The sequence below is a fragment of the Gymnoscopelus microlampas genome (assembly GCF_963454915.1).
Source record: "Gymnoscopelus microlampas genome assembly, chromosome: 15".
NCBI classification, from domain to species: domain Eukaryota; kingdom Metazoa; phylum Chordata; class Actinopteri; order Myctophiformes; family Myctophidae; genus Gymnoscopelus; species Gymnoscopelus microlampas.
The window spans coordinates 9,898,042-9,919,352 of record NC_139952.1 but is presented as its reverse complement, the minus strand read 5'-3'; the positions used below and the strand labels follow the sequence as shown (position 1 = coordinate 9,919,352).

Genomic DNA, 21,311 nt, shown 5'->3' with positions numbered 1-21,311 from the left:
AAGGTTCTAAAGGTTCTAAAGGTTTGAAAGGTTCTAAAGGTTCTAAGAGTTCTAAAGGTTTGAAAGGTTCTAAAGGTTTGAAAGGTTCTAAAGGTTTGAAAGGTTTGAAAAGTTCTAAAGGTTCTAAAGGTTTGAAAGGTTTGAAAGGTTTGAAAGGTTTGAAAGGTTCTAAAGGTTCTAAAAGTTCTAAAGGTTTGAATTTGGAAAGAAAAAAAAATCTGAAAAAAAAAAGTTAGGGAAAAAAAAATTTGGAAAAAAAAATTTTTGGAAAAAAAAAAATGTTGAAAAAAAAAAAAAATTGGAAAAAAAATTTGGAAAAAAAAATTTTTGGAAAAAAAAAAATGTTGGAAAAAAAAAAAAATTGGAAAAAATTTTTTTTTGGAAAAAAACAATTATTGGAAAAAAAAAAATTTGGAAAAAAAAAAATTTTGGAAAAAAAAAAAATCTGAAAAAAAAAAAAGTTCGGAAAAAAACGAACGTTATAGAGTTGGAACGGAGTTTCTAGCTAAAAGTATGAATTTCCCCATTGAAATGAATGGGCTTTTTTTAGAAGTAAAAAGTGCAATATCTCTAAAAGTACAAATTATTTCAAAAATTTGAATAATAGCCGACATGTCCTGAGTAGGCCGAACGTTGAAGAGTTGGAACGGAGTTTGTAGCTAAAAGTATGAAGGACTAGTTAGGGGCCAAAAAAGGGGGGAATAATAATAATAACTAGAAAGTACTGTTCCTGAAGAAACAGTGTGGGATCGCTAAGAATGTTGCAGGTATTGAGTATTGATAGTGTTAGTAGTGTTATAGGTTTGAAAGGTTCTAAAGGTTCTAAAGGTTTGAAAGGTTTGAAAGGTTTGAAAGGTTTGAAAGGTTTGAAAGGTTCTAAAGGTTCTAAAGGTTCTAAAAGTTCTAAAGGTTTGAAAGGTTTGAAAGGTTCTAAAGGTTTGAAAAGTTCTAAAGGTTCTAAAGGTTCTAAAGGTTCTAAAGGTTCTAAAGGTTCTAAAGGTTCTAAAGGTTCTAAAAGTTCTAAAGGTTTGAAAGGTTTGAATTTGGAAAGAAAAAAAAAATCTGAAAAAAAAAGTTAGGAAAAAAAAGTTTGGAAAAAAAAAGTTTTTGAAAAAACAAAAAATTGTAAAAAAAAAATCTTTGAAAAAAAAAAATCTTGAAAAAAAAAAAATTCTGAAAAAAAAAAAAATTTGAAAAAAAAAAAATCTGAAAAAAAAAAATTTTTGGAAAAAAAAAAAATTTGGAAAAAAAAAAATTTGAAAAAAAAAATCTGTAAAAGAAAAAATTTTAGAGTTGGAACGGAGTTTCTAGCTAAAAGTATGAATTTCCCCATTGAAATGAATGGGCTTTTTTTAGAAGTAAAAAGTGCAATATCTCTAAAAGTACAAATTATTTCAAAAATTTGAATAATAGCCGACAGGTCCTGAGTAGGCCGAACGTTGAAGAGTTGGAACGGAGTTTGTAGCTAAAAGTATGAAGGACTAGTTAGGTGCCAAAAAACGGGCGGAATAATAATAATAACTAGAAAGTACTGTTCCTGAAGAAACAGTGTGGGATCGCTAAGAATGTTGCAGGTATTGAGTATTGATAGTGTTAGTAGTGTTATAGGTTTGAAAGGTTTGAAAGGTTTGAAAGGTTTAAAGGGTTTGAAGGGTTTGAAAAGTTTGAAAGGTTTGAAAGGTTTGAAAGGTTCTAAAGGTTTGAAAGGTTCTAAATGTTTGAATGGGTTGAAAGGTTCTAAAGGTTCTAAAGGTTCTAAAGGTTCTAAAGGTTCTAAAAGTTCTAAAGGTTTGAAAGGTTCTAAAGGTTTGAAAGGTTTGAAAGGTTTGAAAGGTGTGAAAGGTTTGAAAGGTGTTAAAGTATTAGTGTTAAAAGTTTTTATAGTGTTGGCAGTGTTGAATAGTGTAAAATGTATTTTTTTTGGGTAAAACAGTGATAGCTAGGTTCTAATAAGCGGTTGCTAGGGTCTAATAGGCGGTTGCTAGGGTCTAATAGGTGGTTGCTAGGGTAAAACAGGTGGTTGCTAGGGTAAAACAGGTGGTTGCTAGGGCCTAATAAGCGGTTGCTAGGGTCTAATAGGTGGTTGCTAGGGTCTAATTGGTGGTTGCTAGGGTAAAACAGGTGGTTGCTGGGGTAAAACGGGTGGTTGCTAGGGTAAACAGGTGGTTGCTAGGGTGTAATATGTGGTTGCTAGGGTCTAATAGGGGGTTGCTAAGGTTTAATATGCAGTTTATATGGTCTAATATGCGGTTACTAGGGTAAAAAAGGTGGTTGCTAGGGTAAAACGGTGGTTGCTAGGGTGTAATAGGTGGTTGCTAGGGTATAATAGGTGGTTGCTAGGCTCTAATATGGTGTTGTTAGGGTATAATAAGCAGTTGCTAGGCTCACAGTGGCTAAATAGCATTTCTCCATTGAAATGAATGGGATTGTTTTAGCAGTAAAAAGTGAAATATCTCTAAAAGTACAAATTATTTCAAAAATTCAAATAGTAGCCAATATGTCCTAAGTAGGCTGAACGTTATAGAGTTGGAACGGAGTTTCTAGCTAAAAGTATGAATTTCCCCATTGAAATGAATGGGCTTTTTTAAGAAGTAAAAAGTGCAATATCTCTAAAAGCACAAATTATTTCAAAAATTTGAATGTAAGCCGACATGTCCTGAGTAGGCCGAACGTTGAAGAGTTGGAACGGAGTTTGTAGCTAAAAGTATGAAGGACTAGTTAGGTGCCAAAAAAACACCGTTGACAATAACATTAGTGTGATCGCTTTAGCGATCCCACAACTAGAAAGTACTGTTCCTGAAGAAACAGTGTGGGATCGCTAAGAATGTTGATGGTATTCAGTATTGATATTGTTAGTAGGGTTGAAAGGTTTAAAGTTCTAAAAGTTTGAATGGTTTGAAAGGTTCTAAAGGTTTGAAAGGTTTGAAAGGTTTGAAAGGTTTGGAAGGTTTGAAAGGTTTGAAAGGTTCTAAAGGTTCTAAAGGTTCTAAAGGTTTGAAAGGTTCTAAAGGTTTGAAAGGTTCTAAAGGTTTAAGAGGTTCTAAAGGTTTAAGAGGTTCCAAAGGTTTGAAAGGTTTGAAAGGTTTGAAAGGTTTGAAAGGTCTGAAAGGTCTGAAAGGTCTGAAAGGTTTGAAAGGTCTGAAAGGTTCTAAAGGTTTGAAAGGTTCTAAAGGTTCTAAAGGTTCTAACGGTTCTAAAGGTTCAAAGGGTTTTAAAAGTCTACGGTTCTAAAGGTTTGTCGGTGTTGAATAGTGTAAAATGTAGTTTTCTAGGGTAAAACTGTGGTTGCTAGGGTCTGATAGCCGATTGCTAGATTATAATAGGTGGTTGCTAGGGTCTAATTGGTGGTTGCTAGGGTAAAACAGGTGGTTGCTAGGGTCTAATATGCGGTTGCTAGGGTTCAATAGGGGGTTGCTAAGGTCTAATATGCAGTCTATATGGTCTAATATGCGGTTACTATGGTAAAACAGGTGGTTGCTAGGGTAAAACGGTGGTTGCTAGGGTCTAATCGGTGGTTGCTAGGGTATGATAGGTGGTTGCTATGGTCTATGGTGTTGCGAGGGTCTAATAAGCAGTTGCTAGGCTCCACTGTAGCTAAATAGGATTTCCCCATTGAAATGAATGGGATTTTTTTTACCAGTAAAAAGTGAAATATCTCTAAAAGTACAAATTATTTCAAAAATTCAATTGGTAGCCAATATGTCCTAAGTAGGCTGAACGTTATAGAGTTGGAACGGAGTTTGTAGCTGAAAGTATGAAGGACTAGTTAGGTGCCAAAAAACGGGCGGAATAAATATATAATAATAACTAGAAAGTACTGTTCCTGAAGAAACAGTGTGGGATCGCTAAGAATATTGCTGGTATTGAGTATTGATAGTGTTAGTAGTGTTATAGGTTTGAAAGGTGTGAAAGGTTTGAAGGGTGTGAAAGGTTTGAAAGGTTTGAAAGGTTCTAAAGGTTCTAAAGGTTCTAAAGGTTCTAAAGGTTCTAAAGGTTTGAAAGGTTCTAAAGGTTTGAATGGTTCTAAAGGTTTGAAAGGTTTGAAAGGTTTGAAAGGTTCTAAAGGTTCTAAAGGTTCTAAAGGTTCTAAAGGTTCTAAAGGTTCTAAAAGTTCTAAAAGTTCTAATGGTTTGAAAGGTTCTAAAGGTTTGAAAAGTTTGAAAGGTGTGAAAGGTTTGACAAGGTGTTAAAGTATTAGTGTTAAAAGTTTGTATAGTGTTGGCAGTGTTGAATAGTGTAAAAAAAAAATCTGAAAAAAAAAAAGTTCGGAAAAAAAAATCAAAAAAAAAAAAAAATGGAAAATAAAAAAAATTGAAAAAAAAAAATGTTTTGGAAAAAAAAAAAATTTTGGAAAAAAAAAACTTTTGGAAAAAAAAAAATTCTGAAAAAAAAAAGTTCGGAAAAAAAAATTCTGAAAAAATTGTTTTTGAAAAAAAAAAAAAAATTGAAAAAAAAAAGTTTTGGAAAAAAAAAAAACAGCGGCCGTGTGGCCGATGAGAGGAGAAGAGATGAGAGTTAACATGGGTGTGAAAGGGGGACTGAGGATGATGATGAATTTCCCCATTGAAATGAATGGGGATTTTTTAGAAGTAAAAAGTGCAATATCTCTAAAAGTACAAATTATTTCAAAAATTTGAATAATAGCCGACATGTCCTGAGCAGGCCGAACGTTGTAGAGTTGGAACGGAGTTTGTAGCTAAAAGTATGAAGGACTAGTTAGGTGCCAAAAAAACACCGTCCACAATAACAGTAGTGTGATCGCTTTAGCGATCCCACAATAAATATGCAAGATAACATTAGTGTGATCGCTTTAGCGATCCCACAAATATGCAAGATAACATTAGTGTGATCGCTTTAGCGATCCCACAAATATGCACAATAACATTAGTGTGATCGCTTTAGCGATCCCACAAATATTGACAATAACAGTAGTGTGATCGCTTTAGCGATCCCACAATAATAATAGAAAGACGTGGAAATCAAGCCCAACGTCGCTTATAATAAGCACACATGGCAACATAGACTCGCATTGCAGCAGTTCTCTGCTGCGCTGGGGGCCGCTCTGCGGGGGGTAAACGAGGTGTAAAGTGCTCTACCCCGGGGGAGAGAGGGGGAGAGCGGTCAATTTAGCCAAAATATGACGACTGGGATGGTATATATGGTATATAATTCATATTTATAATACGTTTCAGAAAGAAAAAAAAACGGAGATGATTTGAAACAAATATTTAGGAAAAGTCATGAAAGGGGAACTTTCTCAGAGCTTCGTGAGAGAAGATAATCCACTTTAAATTCTCAAAATCGGTCATGTTGATGGCTTAGTCATGCAAGTGTTAAATTCAGTGCACCAAAACTGACGAATAATCAGGTCATAATTAATTCAAGCACATTAATCGCACCTCATTATCTATAGAAAAGGTAGACAGATTTATATGTAGACAAACATTAAACAATATGAACCCTAGCATCCCTATTCTGGGGCGAACATTGGGCAGAAATAGACGATCTTTAAGTTCACACTGCATTGCAGATTTGGAATAGAGGGAAACACTAAAAGACCTAGTATGGAGCCTTAGGGGTCTTCAGTCAACTAACTATGTAGGTTGACTGAGGGGTAGTGGATAAAAGAAAGTAAAAACATTAACCTGAGTTGTGAGATGTAGGGTAGACACTGAAGGAAGATCCTCACTTCACTCTCTTCGTCTGACCAGCCTGTCAGCTCTACTGGTTTCTTCTCTGGTTGGAGTTTCAGCAGCTCTAGGAGGAGGGAGACCTTTCTCTCTGAGAGGTCTATGGACCAGACTGTAGGAACTGACTGGTAAACTGGTTTTAATGCTGGAAGAACACTTCTACCTGTTTGAGTCTCATAGTTCTTCACATAGGAGTATAGGTCCAGTAGTAGATCACGTTGATACTTCCTGTATAGCCAGTGGTCATCAATAAAGGGGAATGTTTTGTAATTACACACAGAAGACAACTGTTCCAGAATCTTCTCTCCTGTTTCTTCTTCCCGTTCTGCTGCTTCACAGAAGAGCTTCCCCAGGAACTTGGTTTGTCCTCCTGATGGACGTTGAACACTGCAACAGATCAAATGAAACCAACATGAAATGCTGATCTCTTATCATAAACAGAACCAAAAAATGATGGACACTGGACAATGTATCCATCAGATTTGATGTGGAAAAAGTCAATGGAAAATGAAGGAATCAGAAAATGTACATTACTAATACTTCTTAACCCATTAAAACCGGGAAAGCCATGTCATTTTAGATTTTTGCAGTGGCTATTCAAAAATAGCAGATATACAAGCTCACAGCGCATCACTTTGTGCCGCGCTGCGAGCTTGTACATCTGCTATTTTTGAACATTATTGTAATATCTTTAAAGTGTGAGAACTACTGATTTAGAAGGCATTTGTAGAATGGGCCTCAGGTCTTAATGGGTTAATGCTTAAACTTTATTTCTCTGTACTTTGTGGTCTAGTGTTAGTGTAACCATTGTCCTGGGAAAAGACCACAACACTGCTGTCCTGATAAAAATGGCATAACACAACTCAGCAGTGATTCATGCTTACACCTATAGTATCATATGGAGATAACATATTCTTTGAGTGATTCATGTATTATCTGATTGTATTCTTATGATTGTTTGTATCATGCATAGAATGTTGCCACAGTCTGGCAGAATACTTGTATCTCCATGCATTTGTTTTTGTTTGTTCATAAATGAATGCTGTATTTTACAGTTCAGCGCAGTGTCATAAAAAAGTAGCAAACAAAATAGCCGATCCACAAGCTCACATCACATAATGGTGTGTTGTGAGATTGTAGATCTGCCATTTTCTTTCAATTTTCCTTTTTTTCCAATTGATGACAATTGTCACCTAATATTGACATGCCAAAAAAAGTGAAGCCAGGTTGAAAGTGATTAAGTGTGTCTGTGAGTTTTATAAATATTGAACCAATGAAAAGTATTAACAAGAGCTTGTGAATAAATAATAACTACATTGGATCCATTGGAACACAGGTTCTTTTTTCCATTTCCTAAAAAGTAACGGTTTTGGACATACAAGGTTTCCACCTACTGTAACAGTGATGACAAAGCATACTTTCTCTTGTTCTCTCTGCTTTTTGCTTCTTTCATGGATATGCTGCACAGCTCTTTGTATTAACCACGTTCAACCTAGCTTCCCTATTTTGGGCATGTCATTATAGGTGAACATTTTCCCAAAACACATAATGAAATAAATAACATAAAACTGAAAATAAATAGTGAAAACAGCCAATCTACCAGCTCATAACATTATGTGACACATGACATGGTAATAAGACAAAGTATGATATGGGGCTCATGTGGTTAACCCATTAAGACCTGAAGCTGATTCTACAAATGTCTTCTAAATCCCAACAGTATTCTGAAAAAACATGTTTCTATATCAGTGGTCCTAAAACTTTTTCATGTCGAGGACCCCCAAAATGATATGTATTTGGCTGTCGACCCCCATCTCAAAATATTTGGTTCCAGGGACCACCCAGAAGCAAAAATTTGAGTTACAAATGTTCGCTTTAAAAGAATATACACATTCAAAGATTTGCACACATTTTCACGATTTTTCAAAAATAGCAGATCTACTACGAGCTTGTATATGTAAAATGTAAAATAATGCTTTTTAGCTCAAATAAAAAAATTAAACAGATGCGTTCCAGGTCTTAATGGGTTATGACATTAAATAATCTCTTTCTCTCATTTTATTATAATTCTTTATAATATAATACAACATTATATTTATCTCCTTTAAATTCAGTGCACCAAAACTGACGAATAATCAGGTCACAATTAATTCAAGCATATTAATCGCACCTCATTATCTATAGAAAAGGTAGACAGATTTATATGTAGACAAACATTAAACAATATGAACCCTAGCGTCCCTATTCTGGGGGGAAACACTGGGCAGAAATAGAGGATCTTTAAGCTCACACTGCATCGCAGATTTGGAATAGAGGGAAACACAAAATACCTAGTATGGAGCCTTGGGGGTCTTCAGTCACCTAACTATGTAGGTTGACTGAGGGGTAGTGGATAAAAGAAAGTAAAAACATTAACCTGAGTTGTGAGATGTAGGGTAGACACTGAATGAAGATCCTCACTTCACTCTCTTCATATGACCAGCCTGTCAGCTCTACTGGTTTCTTCTCTGGTTGGAGTTTCAGCAGCTCTAGGAGGAGGGAAACCTTTGTCTCTGAGAGGTCTATGGACCAGACTGCAGGAGCTGACTGGTAAACTGGTTTTAATGCTGGAAGAACACTTCTGCCTGTTTGAGTCTCATAGTTCTTCACATAGGAGTATAGGTCCAGTAGTAGATCACAGTGATACTTCCAGTCTGCCTGGCCAATAAAGGGGAATGTTTTGTAATTACACACAGAAGACAACTGTTCCAGAATCTTCTCTCCTGTTTCTTTTTCCCGTTCTGCTGCTTCACAGAAGAGCTTCCCCAGGAATTTGGTTTGTCCTGATGGACCGTGAACACTGCAACAGATCAAATGAAACCAACATGAAATGCTGATCTCTGATCATAAACAGAACCAAAAAATGATGGACACTGGACAATGTATCCATCAGATTTGATGTGGAAAAAGTCAATGGAAAATGAAAGAATCAGAAAATGTACATTACTAATACTTCTTAACCCATTAAAACCGGGAAAGCCATGTCATTTTAGATGTTTGCGGTGGCTATTCAAAAATAGCAGATCTACAAGCTCACAGTGCGTCACTTTGTGCCGCGCTGCGAGCTTGTACGTCTGCTATTTTTGAACATTATTGTAATATCTTTAAAGTGTGAAAACTACTGATTTAGAAGGCATTTGCAGAATGGGCCTCAGGTCTTAATGGGTTAATGCTTAAACTTTATTTCTCTGTACTTTGTGGTCTAGTGTTAGTGTAACCATTGTCCTGGGAAAAGACCACAACACTGCTGTCCTGATAACAATGGCATAACACAACTTAGCAGTGATTCATGCTTACACCTATAGTATCATATGGAGATAACATATTCTTTGAGTGATTCATGTATTATATGATTGTATTCTTATGATTGTTTGTATCATGCATAATGTTGCCACTGTCTGGCAGAAGACTTGTATCTCCATGGATTTATGTTTGTTTGTTCATAAATGAATGTCGTATTTTACAGTTCAGCGCAGTGTCATGAAAAAGTAGCAAACAAAATAGTCGATCCACAAGCTCACAACACATAATGGTGTGTTGTGAGATTGTATTTCAGCCATTTTCTTTTTTTTTAAATTTTCGTTTTTTTCTAATTGATGATAATTGTCACCTAATATTGAAATTCCCCAAAAAGTGAAGCCAGGTTGAAAGTGGTTAAGTGTGTCTGTGAGTTTTATAAATATTGAACCAATGAAAAGTATTAACAAGAGCTTGTAAATAAATAACTATATTGGATCCATTGGAACACAGGTTCTTTTTTCCATTTCCTGAAAAGTAACGGTTTTGGACATACAAGGTTTCCACCTACTGTAACAGTGATGACAAAGCATACTTTCTCTTGTTCTCTCTGCTTTTTGCTTCTGTCATGGATATAGTGCACAGCTCTTTGTATTAACCACGTTCAACCTACCTTCCCTATATTTTGGGCATGTCAATATAGGTGAACATTTTCCCAAAACACATAATGAAATAAATAAAATTAAAAAAGTAAAAACTAGAAAATGTGCTCCTCGGAGCACAAGTCTCCGCCAGCAGACCCACATTGGTGAGGAATTTATTCCAAGATTGGAACTTTTTCTGCTAATATCTCCTGACTAAATGTTAGCTTGGCTGATGGCACTGATGTCACTTCGAAAAATGCAATGCAATGTTTCGAAGTGATTCACCTATTTATAGGTATGTATTTCGTCATGCGTCTCGCTAGCCAATCAAAGCACACCCTTTCAACATATTGTCACGTGTCACGTGAAGCTTGACCAATGTTAGCTTGGTGGAACCAAAGGAAATCAAACGAAAACATACTCTCCACCATGCCTTAGGCCTGGCGGAGACAATAAATAGTGAAAACAGCCAATCTACCAGCTCATAACATTATGTGACACATGACATGGTAATAAGACAAAGTATGATATGGGGCTCATGTGGTTAACCCATTAAGACCTGAAGCCGATTCTACAAATGTCTTCTAAATCCCAACAGTATTCTGAAAAAACATGTTTCTATATCAGTGCTTCTCAAACTTTTTCATGTCAAGGACCCCCAAAATGATATGTACTTGGCTGCCGACCCCATCTCAAAATATTTGGTTCCAGGGACCACCCAGAAGCAAAAATTTAAGTTACAAATGTTCGCTTTAAAAGAATATACATATTCAAAGATTTGCACACATTTTCAAGATTTTTCAAAAATTGCAGATCTACAAGCTCGTAGCGAGGCACTCGGTGCCGCGCTACGAGCTTGTATATCTGCTTGTATATCTTGTATATCTGCTATATCTGCTCATTTTATTATAACTCTTTATAATACACACACTGCACTGAGATTTGTAATAGAGGGAAACACTAAAATACCTACCGGTAGTATGGAGCCTTGGGGGTCTTCAGTCAACTAACTATGTAGGTTGACTGAGGGGTAGTGGATAAAAGAAAGTAAAAACATTAACCTGAGTTGTGAGATGTAGGGTAGACACTGAATGAAGATCCTCACTTCACTCTCTTCATCTGACCAGCCTGTCAGCTCTACAGGTTTCTTCTCTGGTTGGAGTTTCAGCAGCTCTAGGAGGAGGGAGACCTTTCTCTCTGAGAGGTCTATGGACCAGATTGCAGGAGCTGACTGGTAAACTGGTTTTAATGCTGGAAGAACACTTCTGCCTGTTTGAGTCTCATAGTTCTTCACATAGGAGTATAGGTCCAGTAGTAGATCACTTTGATACTTCCTGTATTGCCAGTGGTCAGACCAGTCAATAATGGGGAATGTTTTGTAATTACACACAGAAGACAACTGTTCCAGAATCTTCTCTCCTGTTTCTTCTTCCCGTTCTGTTGCTTCACAGAAGAGCTTCCCCAGCAACTTGGTTTGTCCTGATGTTTTTAACCATGGACCTTGAACACTGCAACAGATCAAATGAAACCAACATGAAATGCTGATCTCTGATCATAAACAGAACCAAAAAATTATGGACACTGGACAATGTATCCATCAGATTTGATGTGGAAAAAGTAAATGGAAAATGAAGGAATCAGAAAATGTACATTACTAATACTTCTTAACCCATTAAAACCGGGGAAGCCATGTCATTTTAGATTTTTGCGGTGGCTATTCAAAAATAGCAGATCTACAAGTTCACAGCGTGTCAATTTGTGCCACACTGCTAGCTTGTACGTCTGCTATTTTTGAACATTATTGTAATATCTTTAAAGTGTGAGAACTACTGATTTAGAAGGCATTTGTAGAATGGGCCTCAGGTCTTAATTGGTTAATGCTTAAACTTTATTTCTCTGTACTTTGTGGTCTAGTGTTAGTGTAACCATTGTCCTGGGAAAAGACCACAACACTGCTGTCCTGATAAAAATGACATAACACAACTCAGCAGTGATTCATGCTTACACCTATAGTATCATATGGAGATAACATATTATTTGAGTGTTTCATGTATTATCTGATTGTATTCTTATGATTGTTTGTATCATGCATAGAATGTTGCCACTGTCTGGCAGAAGACTTGTATCTCCATGCATCTTTTTTTGTTTGTTCATAAATGAATGCCGTATTTTACAGTTCAGCGTAGTGTCATGAAAAAGTATCAAACAAAATAGCCGATCCACAAGCTCACAACACATAATGGTGTGTTGTGAGATTGTAGATCTGCCATTTTCCTTTTTCTAATTGATGATAATTGTCACCTAATATTGAAATGTCAAAAAAAGTGAAGCCAGGTTGAAAGTGGTTAAGTGTGTCTGTGAGTTTTATAAATATTGAACCAATGAAAAGTATTAACAAGAGCTTGTGAATAAATAATAACTACTGTACATTGGATCCATTGGAACACGGGTTCTTTTTTCCATTTCCTGAAAAGTAACGGTTTTGGACATACAAGGTTTCCACCCACTGTAACAGCGATGACAAAGCATACTTTCTCTTGTTCTCTCTGCTTTTTGCTTCTTTCATGGATATGCTGCACAGCTCTTTGTATTAACCACATTCAACCGAGCTTCCCTATATTTTGGGCATGTCAATATAGGTGAACATTTTCCCAAAACACATAATGAAATAAATAAAATTAAAAAAGTTAAAATAAATAGTGAAAACAGCCAATCTACCAGCTCATAACATTATGTGACACATGACATGGTAATAAGACAAAGTATGATATGGGGCTCATGTGGTTAACCCATTAAGACCTGAAGCCGATTCTACAAATGTCTTCTAAATCCCAACAGTATTCTGAAAAAACGTGTTTCTATATCAGTGGTTCTCAAACCTTTTCATGTCAAGGACCCCCAAAATAATATGTATTTGGCTGCCGACCCCCATCTCAAAATATTTGGTTCCAGGGACCACCCAGAAGCAAAAATTTAAGTTACAAATGTTTGCTTTAAAAGAATATACATATTCAAAGATTTGCACACATTTTCAAGATTTTTCAAAAATAGTACGAGCTTGTATATCTGCTATTTTTTAATATCCAAAGTGTAAAATAATGCTTTTTAGCTCAAATAAAAACATTTTACAGATAAGTTCCAGGACTTAATGGGTTAAGACATTAATCTCTTTCTCTCATTTTATTATAACTCTTTATAATACACACACTGCACTGAGATTTGGAATAGAGGGAAACACTAAAAGACCTAGTATGGAGCCTTAGGGGTCTTCAGTCAACTAACTATGTAGGTTGACTGAGGGGTAGTGGATAAAAGAAAGTAAACACATTAACCTGAGTTGTGAGATGTAGGGTAGACACTGAAAGAAGATCCTCACTTCACACTCTTCATCTGACCAGCCTCTCAGCTCTACTGGTTTCTTCTCTGGTTGGAGTTTCAGCAGCTCTAGGAGGAGGGAGACCTTTCTCTCTGAGAGGTCTATGGACCAGACTGTAGGAGCTGACTGGTAAACTGGTTTTAATGCTGGAAGAACACTTCTGCCTGTTTGAGTCTCATAGTTCTTCACATAGGAGTATAGGTCCAGTAGTAGATCACAGTGATACTTCCAGTCTGCCTGGCCAATAAAGGGGAATGTTTTGTAATTACACACAGAAGACAACTGTTCCAGAATCTTCTCTCCTGTTTCTTCTTCCCGTTCTGCTGCTTCACAGAAGAGCTTCCCCAGGAACTTGGTTTGTCCTCCTGATGGATCTTGAACACTGCAACAGATCAAATGAAACCAACATGAAATGCTGATCTCTGATCATAAACAGAACCAAACAAGAAATGACTAAAGTCATAATATAGCCGCCAGCGGCAGGCTTTTTTTGCCCCAATCTGCAGCACAAAATGTAAAAGTGGTCTTTAAAATGAAATCTCAGCCATTCCAATGCAACCAAAATAACTCAACAGAGAGGTTCATCGGTTGGCTACCAATATAAAGGATGTGTGTGTGTGTGTGTGTGTGTGTGTGTGTGTGTGTGTGTGTGTGTGTGTGTGTGTGTGTGTGTGTGTGTGTGTGTGTGTGTGTGTGTGTGTGTGTGTGCGTGTGTGTCGCAATGTACTTGTGTGAAAGTACAATAGTATTGGTATCAAAATGTACGTAAAGTTCCAAAAGTGAAAGTACTAAAATGTTTGAAAATAGCAGATCTACAAGTAGGTATTATACTTGTAGGTGTGAAATAGGGCTAAAGTGTTAAATGTATGTTTTATAATGTAATGCACAATATTTGCCTCTGAGATGTAGTTGAGTAGAAGTAAATTAAATTTGTATCAGCAACAAAAATAGTTAGCCTAGCCTACTTATGCTTAGGCTATGAAAGTTAAGTGCAACCCTAATCCTAAGTGAAACCACCTTTCAGGGTGAAAATGGCGCAGCCTCGCTTCTCCATCTAAACGTGCAATACAGGGGAATCCGCAAAAGTGTGATGTTATGTGTCACGTAGGCTGACTAGGCTCTCTTGCATGAGTGAAATAAGCAGTCAGTTCTATGAAAACAAAGCCAAAAGAAGCGACTAGGCTACATGAGCAGTAGCACAGACTAGTACATGGGCTATTTGAAAATAGCATATCTACATGTGCGCAAAGTGTTGCATTCACAACGCTTTTTGAGCTTGTAGATCGGCTATTTTCAAAAAGATCTTGAAAAGAAAAAGTTAAAGAATATTTGGAATATATATATATACATATATATATATATATGTATAGATATGTATATATATATATATATATATATATATATATATATATATACACACACACACATACATACGAGCAGTAGCACAGACTAGTACATTGGCTATTTGAAAATAGCAGATCTACATGCTCGCAAAGTGTTGCATGCACGACGCTTTTTGAGCTTGTAGATCGGGGCTATTTGCAAAAAGATCTTGAAGAGAAAAAGTTAAATAATATTTGGAATATGTATTTATATGTATATATATATATATATATATATATATATATATATATTCTGTCAGTCATTGTACGTATATTGTAATGAATTGATTACTGCAACAAAGTAAGGATACAGCACTATTGTTACAACTTGTGCAACTTATTTCAACTTAACCACAACAACAATATCATTATGTGCATGCAAATATGCACTGAAGGGCAGAGCAGATCACTCACTCCAGACCGTTCTTTGCGATCCGGGGCGACCGTGTTTAGGGGCGAGGCAGAACGGCACTGGTCGCTCACCCCAGACCGTTGCGATCAGGGGCGACCGTGTTTAGGGGCGAGAGATAGTGAGTTTTGGCTCGTTGAGTTTTTCGGAGCCTCAACACGTATGTTCGTCTGTTAAGAGGTGTAAAGTAACTAGGTACATTTACTCCAGTAAAGTACAATGATTGTGAGCTTGTAGATCGGCTGTTTTCAGAGTATTTCAGACAGTATGCGCGTGTGTGAGTACTCTGTGAGACGGTGATTGAAACACACGTTTCCTTTGTGCTCATCTTGCGCTAATGCACGCAACTGTTGCGCCAGGTTGTATTGTTGTTGTTTCGCATAAAAGCGTGCATCTGTTGCCAGTGGGGTGCTCCTTCCATTCCGACATCTCACCACTCCGACTAGTGGCTTCCGCGTGCGGTTAGGGTTAGGTATAGGGTTAGTCAACGTCGGAAAGGCGACATGTCGGAAAGGAGAAATGCACCCGTTGTCAGTCAACAACACAGCCAGGCTCTCCCCAACTCCTTTCGCGTCTCTACTCTCTACTGGTTTGGGTGCCTCGGAGGCGAAAGGAAAACTCGCGTGCTCAAACATGTTCATGGACCCCCAGATTAATATGTATTTGTCAACAGCCCCCCCCCCCCATCTGTTTTGAGCCAGGGAACCCCCTTCCCTGCGGGGACGGGCGATGTGAAGTCGTCGAAAAATAAATGTTCTAAGTAACTAAGTACATTTACTCAAGTACTGTATAAGCGTGCATCCGTTGTTTGGCCGCTATTAGACCTTTGCAGTCAGAGGTAAGGGGGGGTGGGAGGACAACTGCCCGGCGTGCCTGCGCCGCGGTGCTGCGAGGGGAGGCGGGTGCTGTAAACGACGGCCGTCCATTGGCTAGGACGGCCGTCCATTGGCTTTAAAGTAGTGTCTCCCCATTGGCTGTGAAGTAGTGAAGGACAGCCAGGACAGCCAATAGCAAAAAAAAGTGTTGAATACATGTCGGAAATCTGTCGGGTCAGAGTCAGAGTGAATACAGAGCCGCGCTTTCAGCTGGCGGCTAAAAATGATGGACACTGGACAATGTATCCATCAGATTTGATGTGGAAAAAGTCAATGGAAAATGAAGGAATCAGAAAATGTACATTACTAATACTTCTTAACCCATTAAAACCGGGAAAGCCATGTCATTTTAGATTTTTGCGGTGGCTATTCAAAAATAGCAGATCTACAAGCTCACAGCGCGTCACTTTGTGCCACGCTGCAAGCTTGTACGTCTGCTAGTTTTGAACATTATTGTAATATCTTTAAAGTGTGAGAACTACTGATTTAGAAGGCATTTGTAGAATGGGCCTCAGGTCTTAATGGGTTAATGCTTAAACTTTATTTCTCTGTACTTTGTGGTCTAGTGTTAGTGTAACCATTGTCCTGGGAAAAGACCACAACACTGCTGTCCTGATAACAATGGCATAACACAACTCAGCAGTGATTCATGCTTACACCTATAGTATCATATGGAGATAACATATTCTTTGAGTGATTCATGTATTATATGATTGTATTCTTATGATTGTTTGTATCATGCATAATGTTGCCACTGTCTGGCAGAAGACTTGTATCTCCATGGATTTATGTTTGTTTGTTCATAAATGAATGTCGTATTTTACAGTTCAGCACAGTGTCATGAAAAAGTAGCAAACAAAATAGTCAATCCACAAGCTCACAACACATAATGGTGTGTTGTGAGATTGTAGATCAGCCATTTTCTTTTTTTTTTAATTTTCGTTTTTTTCTAATTGATGATAATTGTCACCTAATATTGAAATTCCCCAAAAAGTGAAGCCAGGTTGAAAGTGGTTAAGTGTGTCTGTGAGTTTTATAAATATTGAACCAATGAAAAGTATTAACAAGAGCTTGTAAATAAATAACTATATTGGATCCATTGGAACACAGGTTCTTTTTTCCATTTCCTGAAAAGTAACGGTTTTGGACATACAAGGTTTCCACCTACTGTAACAGTGATGACAAAGCATACTTTCTCTTGTTCTCTCTGCTTTTTGCTTCTGTCATGGATATAGTGCACAGCTCTTTGTATTAACCACGTTCAACCTACCTTCCCTATATTTTGGGCATGTCAATATAGGTGAACATTTTCCCAAAACACATAATGAAATAAATAAAATTAAAAAAGTAAAAACTAGAAAATGTGCTCCTCGGAGCACAAGTCTCCGCCAGCAGACCCACATTGGTGAGGAATTTATTCCAAGATTGGAACTTTTTCTGCTAATATCTCCTGACTAAATGTTAGCTTGGCTGATGGCACTGATGTCACTTCGAAAAATGCAATGCAATGTTTCGAAGTGATTCACCTATTTATAGGTATGTATTTCGTCATGCGTCTCGCTAGCCAATCAAAGCACACCCTTTCAACATATTGTCACGTGTCACGTGAAGCTTGACCAATGTTAGCTTGGTGGAACCAAAGGAAATCAAACGAAAACATACTCTCCACCATGCCTTAGGCCTGGCGGAGACAATAAATAGTGAAAACAGCCAATCTACCAGCTCATAACATTATGTGACACATGACATGGTAATAAGACAAAGTATGATATGGGGCTCATGTGGTTAACCCATTAAGACCTGAAGCCGATTCTACAAATGTCTTCTAAATCCCAACAGTATTCTGAAAAAACATGTTTCTATATCAGTGCTTCTCAAACTTTTTCATGTCAAGGACCCCCAAAATGATATGTACTTGGCTGCCGACCCCCATCTCAAAATATTTGGTTCCAGGGACCACCCAGAAGCAAAAATTTAAGTTAATAATGTTCGCTTTAAAAGAATATACATATTCAAAGATTTGCACACATTTTCAAGATTTTTCAAAAATAGCAGATCTACAAGCTCGTAGCGCGGCACTCGGTGCCGCGCTACGAGCTTGTATATCTGCTTGTATATCTTGTATATCTGCTATATCTGCTCATTTTATTATAACTCTTTATAATACACACACTGCACTGAGATTTGTAATAGAGGGAAACACTAAAATACCTACCGGTAGTATGGAGCCTTGGGGGTCTTCAGTCAACTAACTATGTAGGTTGACTGAGGGGTAGTGGATAAAAGAAAGTAAAAACATTAACCTGAGTTGTGAGATGTAGGGTAGACACTGAAGGAAGATCCTCACTTCACTCTCTTCATCTGACCAGACTATCAGCTCTACTGGTTTCTTCTCTGGTTGGAGTTTCAGCAGGTCTAGGAGGAGGGAGACCTTTCTCTCTGAAAAGTCTATGGCCCAGGCTGTAGGAGCTGACTGGAAAACTGGTTTTAATGCTGGAAGAACACTTCTGCCTGTTTGAGTCTCATAGTTCTTCACATAGGAGCATAGGTCCAGTAGTAGATCACATTGATCCTTCCTGTATTCCAAATCATCAGTCTCGTCATTGAAGGGGAATGTTTCGTAATTACACACGGAAGACAACTGTTCCAGAATCTTCTCTCCTGTTTCTTCTTCCCGTTCTGCTGCTTCACAGAAGAGCTTCCCCAGGAACTTGGTTTGTCCTGATGGATCTTCAACACTGCAACAGATCAAATGAAACCAACATGAAATGCTGATCTCTGATCAGAAACAGAACCAAAAAATGATGGACACTGGACAATGTATCCATCAGATTTGATGTGGAAAAAGTTTATGGAAAATGAAGGAATCAGAAAATTTACATTACTAATACTTCTTAACCCATTAAAACCGGGAAAGCCATGTCATTTTAGATTTTTGCGGTGGCTATTCAAAAAATAGCAGATCTACAAGCTCACAGCGCGTCACTTTGTGCGGCGCGGCTAGCTTGTACGTCTGCTATTTTTGAACATTATTGTAATATCTTTAAAGTGTGAGAACTACTGATTTAGAAGGCATTTGTAGAATGGGTCTCAGGTCTTAATGGGTTAATGCTTAAACTTTATTTCTCTGTACTTTGTGGTCTAGTGTTAGTGTAACCATTGTGAAAAGACCACAACACTGCTGTCCTGATAAAAATGGCATAACACAACTCAGCAGTGATTCATGCTTACACCTATAGTATCATATGGAGATAACATATTCTTTGAGTGATTCATGTATTATCTGATTGTATTCTTATGATCGTTTGTATCATTTATAGCATGTTGCCTGTCGGGCAGAAGCCTTGTATATCCATGCATGTTTTAGTTTGTTCATAAATTAATGCCGTATTTTACAGTTCAGCGTAGTGTCATGAAAAGTAGCAAACAAATAGCCGATCCACAAGCTCACAACATATAATGGTGTGTTGTGAGATCGTAGATCTGCCATTTTCTTTTTTTTAATTGATGATAATTGTCACCTAATATTGAGATTCACCAAAAAGTGAAGCCAGGTTGAAAGTGGTTAAGTGTGTCTGTGAGTTTTATAAATATTGAACCAATGAAAGGTATTAACAAGAGCTTGTGAATAAATAATAACTACATTGGATCCATTGGAACACAGGTTCTTTTTTACATTTCCTGAAAAGTAACAGTTTTGGACATACAAGGTTTCTACCTACTGTAACAGTGATGACAGAGCATACTTTCTCTTGTTTTCTCTGCTTTTTGCTTCTTTCATGGATATGCTGCACAGCTCTTTGTATTAACCACATTCAACCTAGCTTCCCTATTTTGGGCATGTAATTATAGGTGAACATTTTCCAAAAACACAATGAAATCAATAAAATTAAAAACGTAAAAATAAATAGTGAAAACAGCCAATCTACCAGCTCATAACATTATGTGACACATGACATGGTAATAAAACAAAGTATGATATAGGGCTCATGTGGTTAAGACATTGAATAATCTCTTTCTCTCATTTTATTATAATTCTTTATAATAGAATACAATATTATATTTATCTCCTTTAAATTCAGTGCACCAAAGCTGACAAATAATCAGGTCATAATTAATTCAAGCACATTAATCGCACGTCATTATCTATAGAAAAGGTAGACAGATTTATATGTAGACAAACATTAAACAATATGAACCTTAGTGTCCCTATTCTAGGGCGAACATTGGGCAGAAATAGCCGATCTTTAAGCTCACACTGCATCGCAGATTTGGTGTAGAGAGAAACACTAAAGGACCTAGTATAGAGCATTGGGGTCCTCAGTCAACTAACTGTGTAGGGTTTAAGTGGATAAAAGAAAGTAAACACATTAACCTGAGTTGTGAGATGTAGGGTAGACACTGAAGGAAGATCCTCACTTCACTCTCTTCATCTGACCAGCCTGTCAGCTTTACTGGTTTCTTCTCTGGTTGGAGTTTCAGCAGCTCTAGGAGGAGGGAGACCTTTCTCTCTGAGAGGTCTATGGACCAGACCTGGTAAACTGTTTGTAAGGCTGGAAGAACTCTCTTGTGTGTTTGTGTCTCATAGTCTTTGAAATGGGAGTACAGGTCTAGAAGGAAGTCCCATTTGTGATGCCAATATTCAGATAGTGAAAACACTTTCTCTATTGTTTTTTTGTTTAACCTCTCGCTGAGAGCTGCTTGCACACACAGATTCTTCAGAAATCTGTGCCCTGTTTGATTCTGAGATGTAAACCTGTAGATTATAAAAAAATATGATCATGATCTCTCAAAGCATTTTTCAAGAGAACATGATTAAAGGTAGGGTAAGTGACATGTTTTGGTTAAAACAAAAAGGGTTTTCTTAAAAGGTTAAAGCATTACATTCCCAATGTAATCATTGATATAGAGTGTTTTTTCAGTAACAGGGGTCTCCCCGTTGATCCAGCTCTTTAATAAACAGAAAACAAATTTCAGGTGGGTTGCTAATTTCAGCGTGTTCCAGTTGCAATTTCTTTCAGCTCATTTCTTTGTGTCATCACTTCCAGTTTCACTTGTTTATCCTGTATCCTGTGTGAGTTCTCTCTCCTGATTGGACAAAATTGGTATCTCAACCTAAAAATGCTTTTTCTGTTTACTTAACCCTTGCATTGTGTTAGAAACCTGCATACACTTTTGGAGTTAGCGGGTCAAAATCTTAAACACTTTTAAGAACACTTTTCAAAATATTATTTTGGGTTAGGGTTTCATCTTTCAATATCTCGTTTACAATTACAAAAATGTTAAAATTCACTCATTACATTTCCTATAATGAAGACAATGGATAATGATGTTATCTTGCTATAATAGACTAGTATTAGAACACACTTAAAAAAAATAAAAAGAAATAAGTACTTGTTTTATTTTTGTAACTTTTAAAATGATAAAAAATATCTAAAATAGTGACATCATTGGTGTTAAGGGTGAAATTGGACCCTTAACGCCACAGATGTAACTTTTTGTATAGAGAATCAGAATGAACTAAAATGGTGGTACTGTAATTAATTTTGTTGCGTTAAAATAGCTGTTTCTGAGGATATCATGAAGCCTTGTTCCAATAAAGAAATGTAAAGTGTACTTTTTACCTGTCTAAACTTGAGAACGGATCAAAAATGACCCT

At 37.0% G+C, this 21,311-nt stretch overlaps 2 protein-coding genes across 2 annotated transcripts in view; both read right to left on the bottom strand.

The window, feature by feature from the left end:
* LOC311061639 (uncharacterized protein) overlaps nt 1–21,311 on the bottom strand; it is a gene marked incomplete at its 5' end in the record, with an annotated part of 278,554 nt that overhangs the window by 9,620 nt on the left and 247,623 nt on the right. The window contains 3 exons of the mRNA XM_084080330.1: nt 5,646–6,077; nt 8,107–8,529; nt 10,672–11,118. Of these exons, the coding sequence (XP_083936456.1) occupies nt 5,646–6,077; nt 8,107–8,529; nt 10,672–11,118 (1,302 nt within the window). The remainder of the gene's footprint in view (nt 1–5,645; nt 6,078–8,106; nt 8,530–10,671; nt 11,119–21,311) is intronic.
* Nucleotides 11,499–21,311, bottom strand: part of LOC311061186 (uncharacterized protein) — a gene marked incomplete at its 3' end in the record, with an annotated part of 85,217 nt that continues 75,404 nt past the window's right edge. Inside the window, exons 9-12 of the mRNA XM_084079744.1 lie at nt 20,028–20,408; nt 17,956–18,390; nt 12,987–13,368; nt 11,499–11,570 (exon numbers count right to left, since the gene is read on the bottom strand). Of these exons, the coding sequence (XP_083935870.1) occupies nt 11,499–11,570; nt 12,987–13,368; nt 17,956–18,390; nt 20,028–20,408 (1,270 nt within the window). The remainder of the gene's footprint in view (nt 11,571–12,986; nt 13,369–17,955; nt 18,391–20,027; nt 20,409–21,311) is intronic.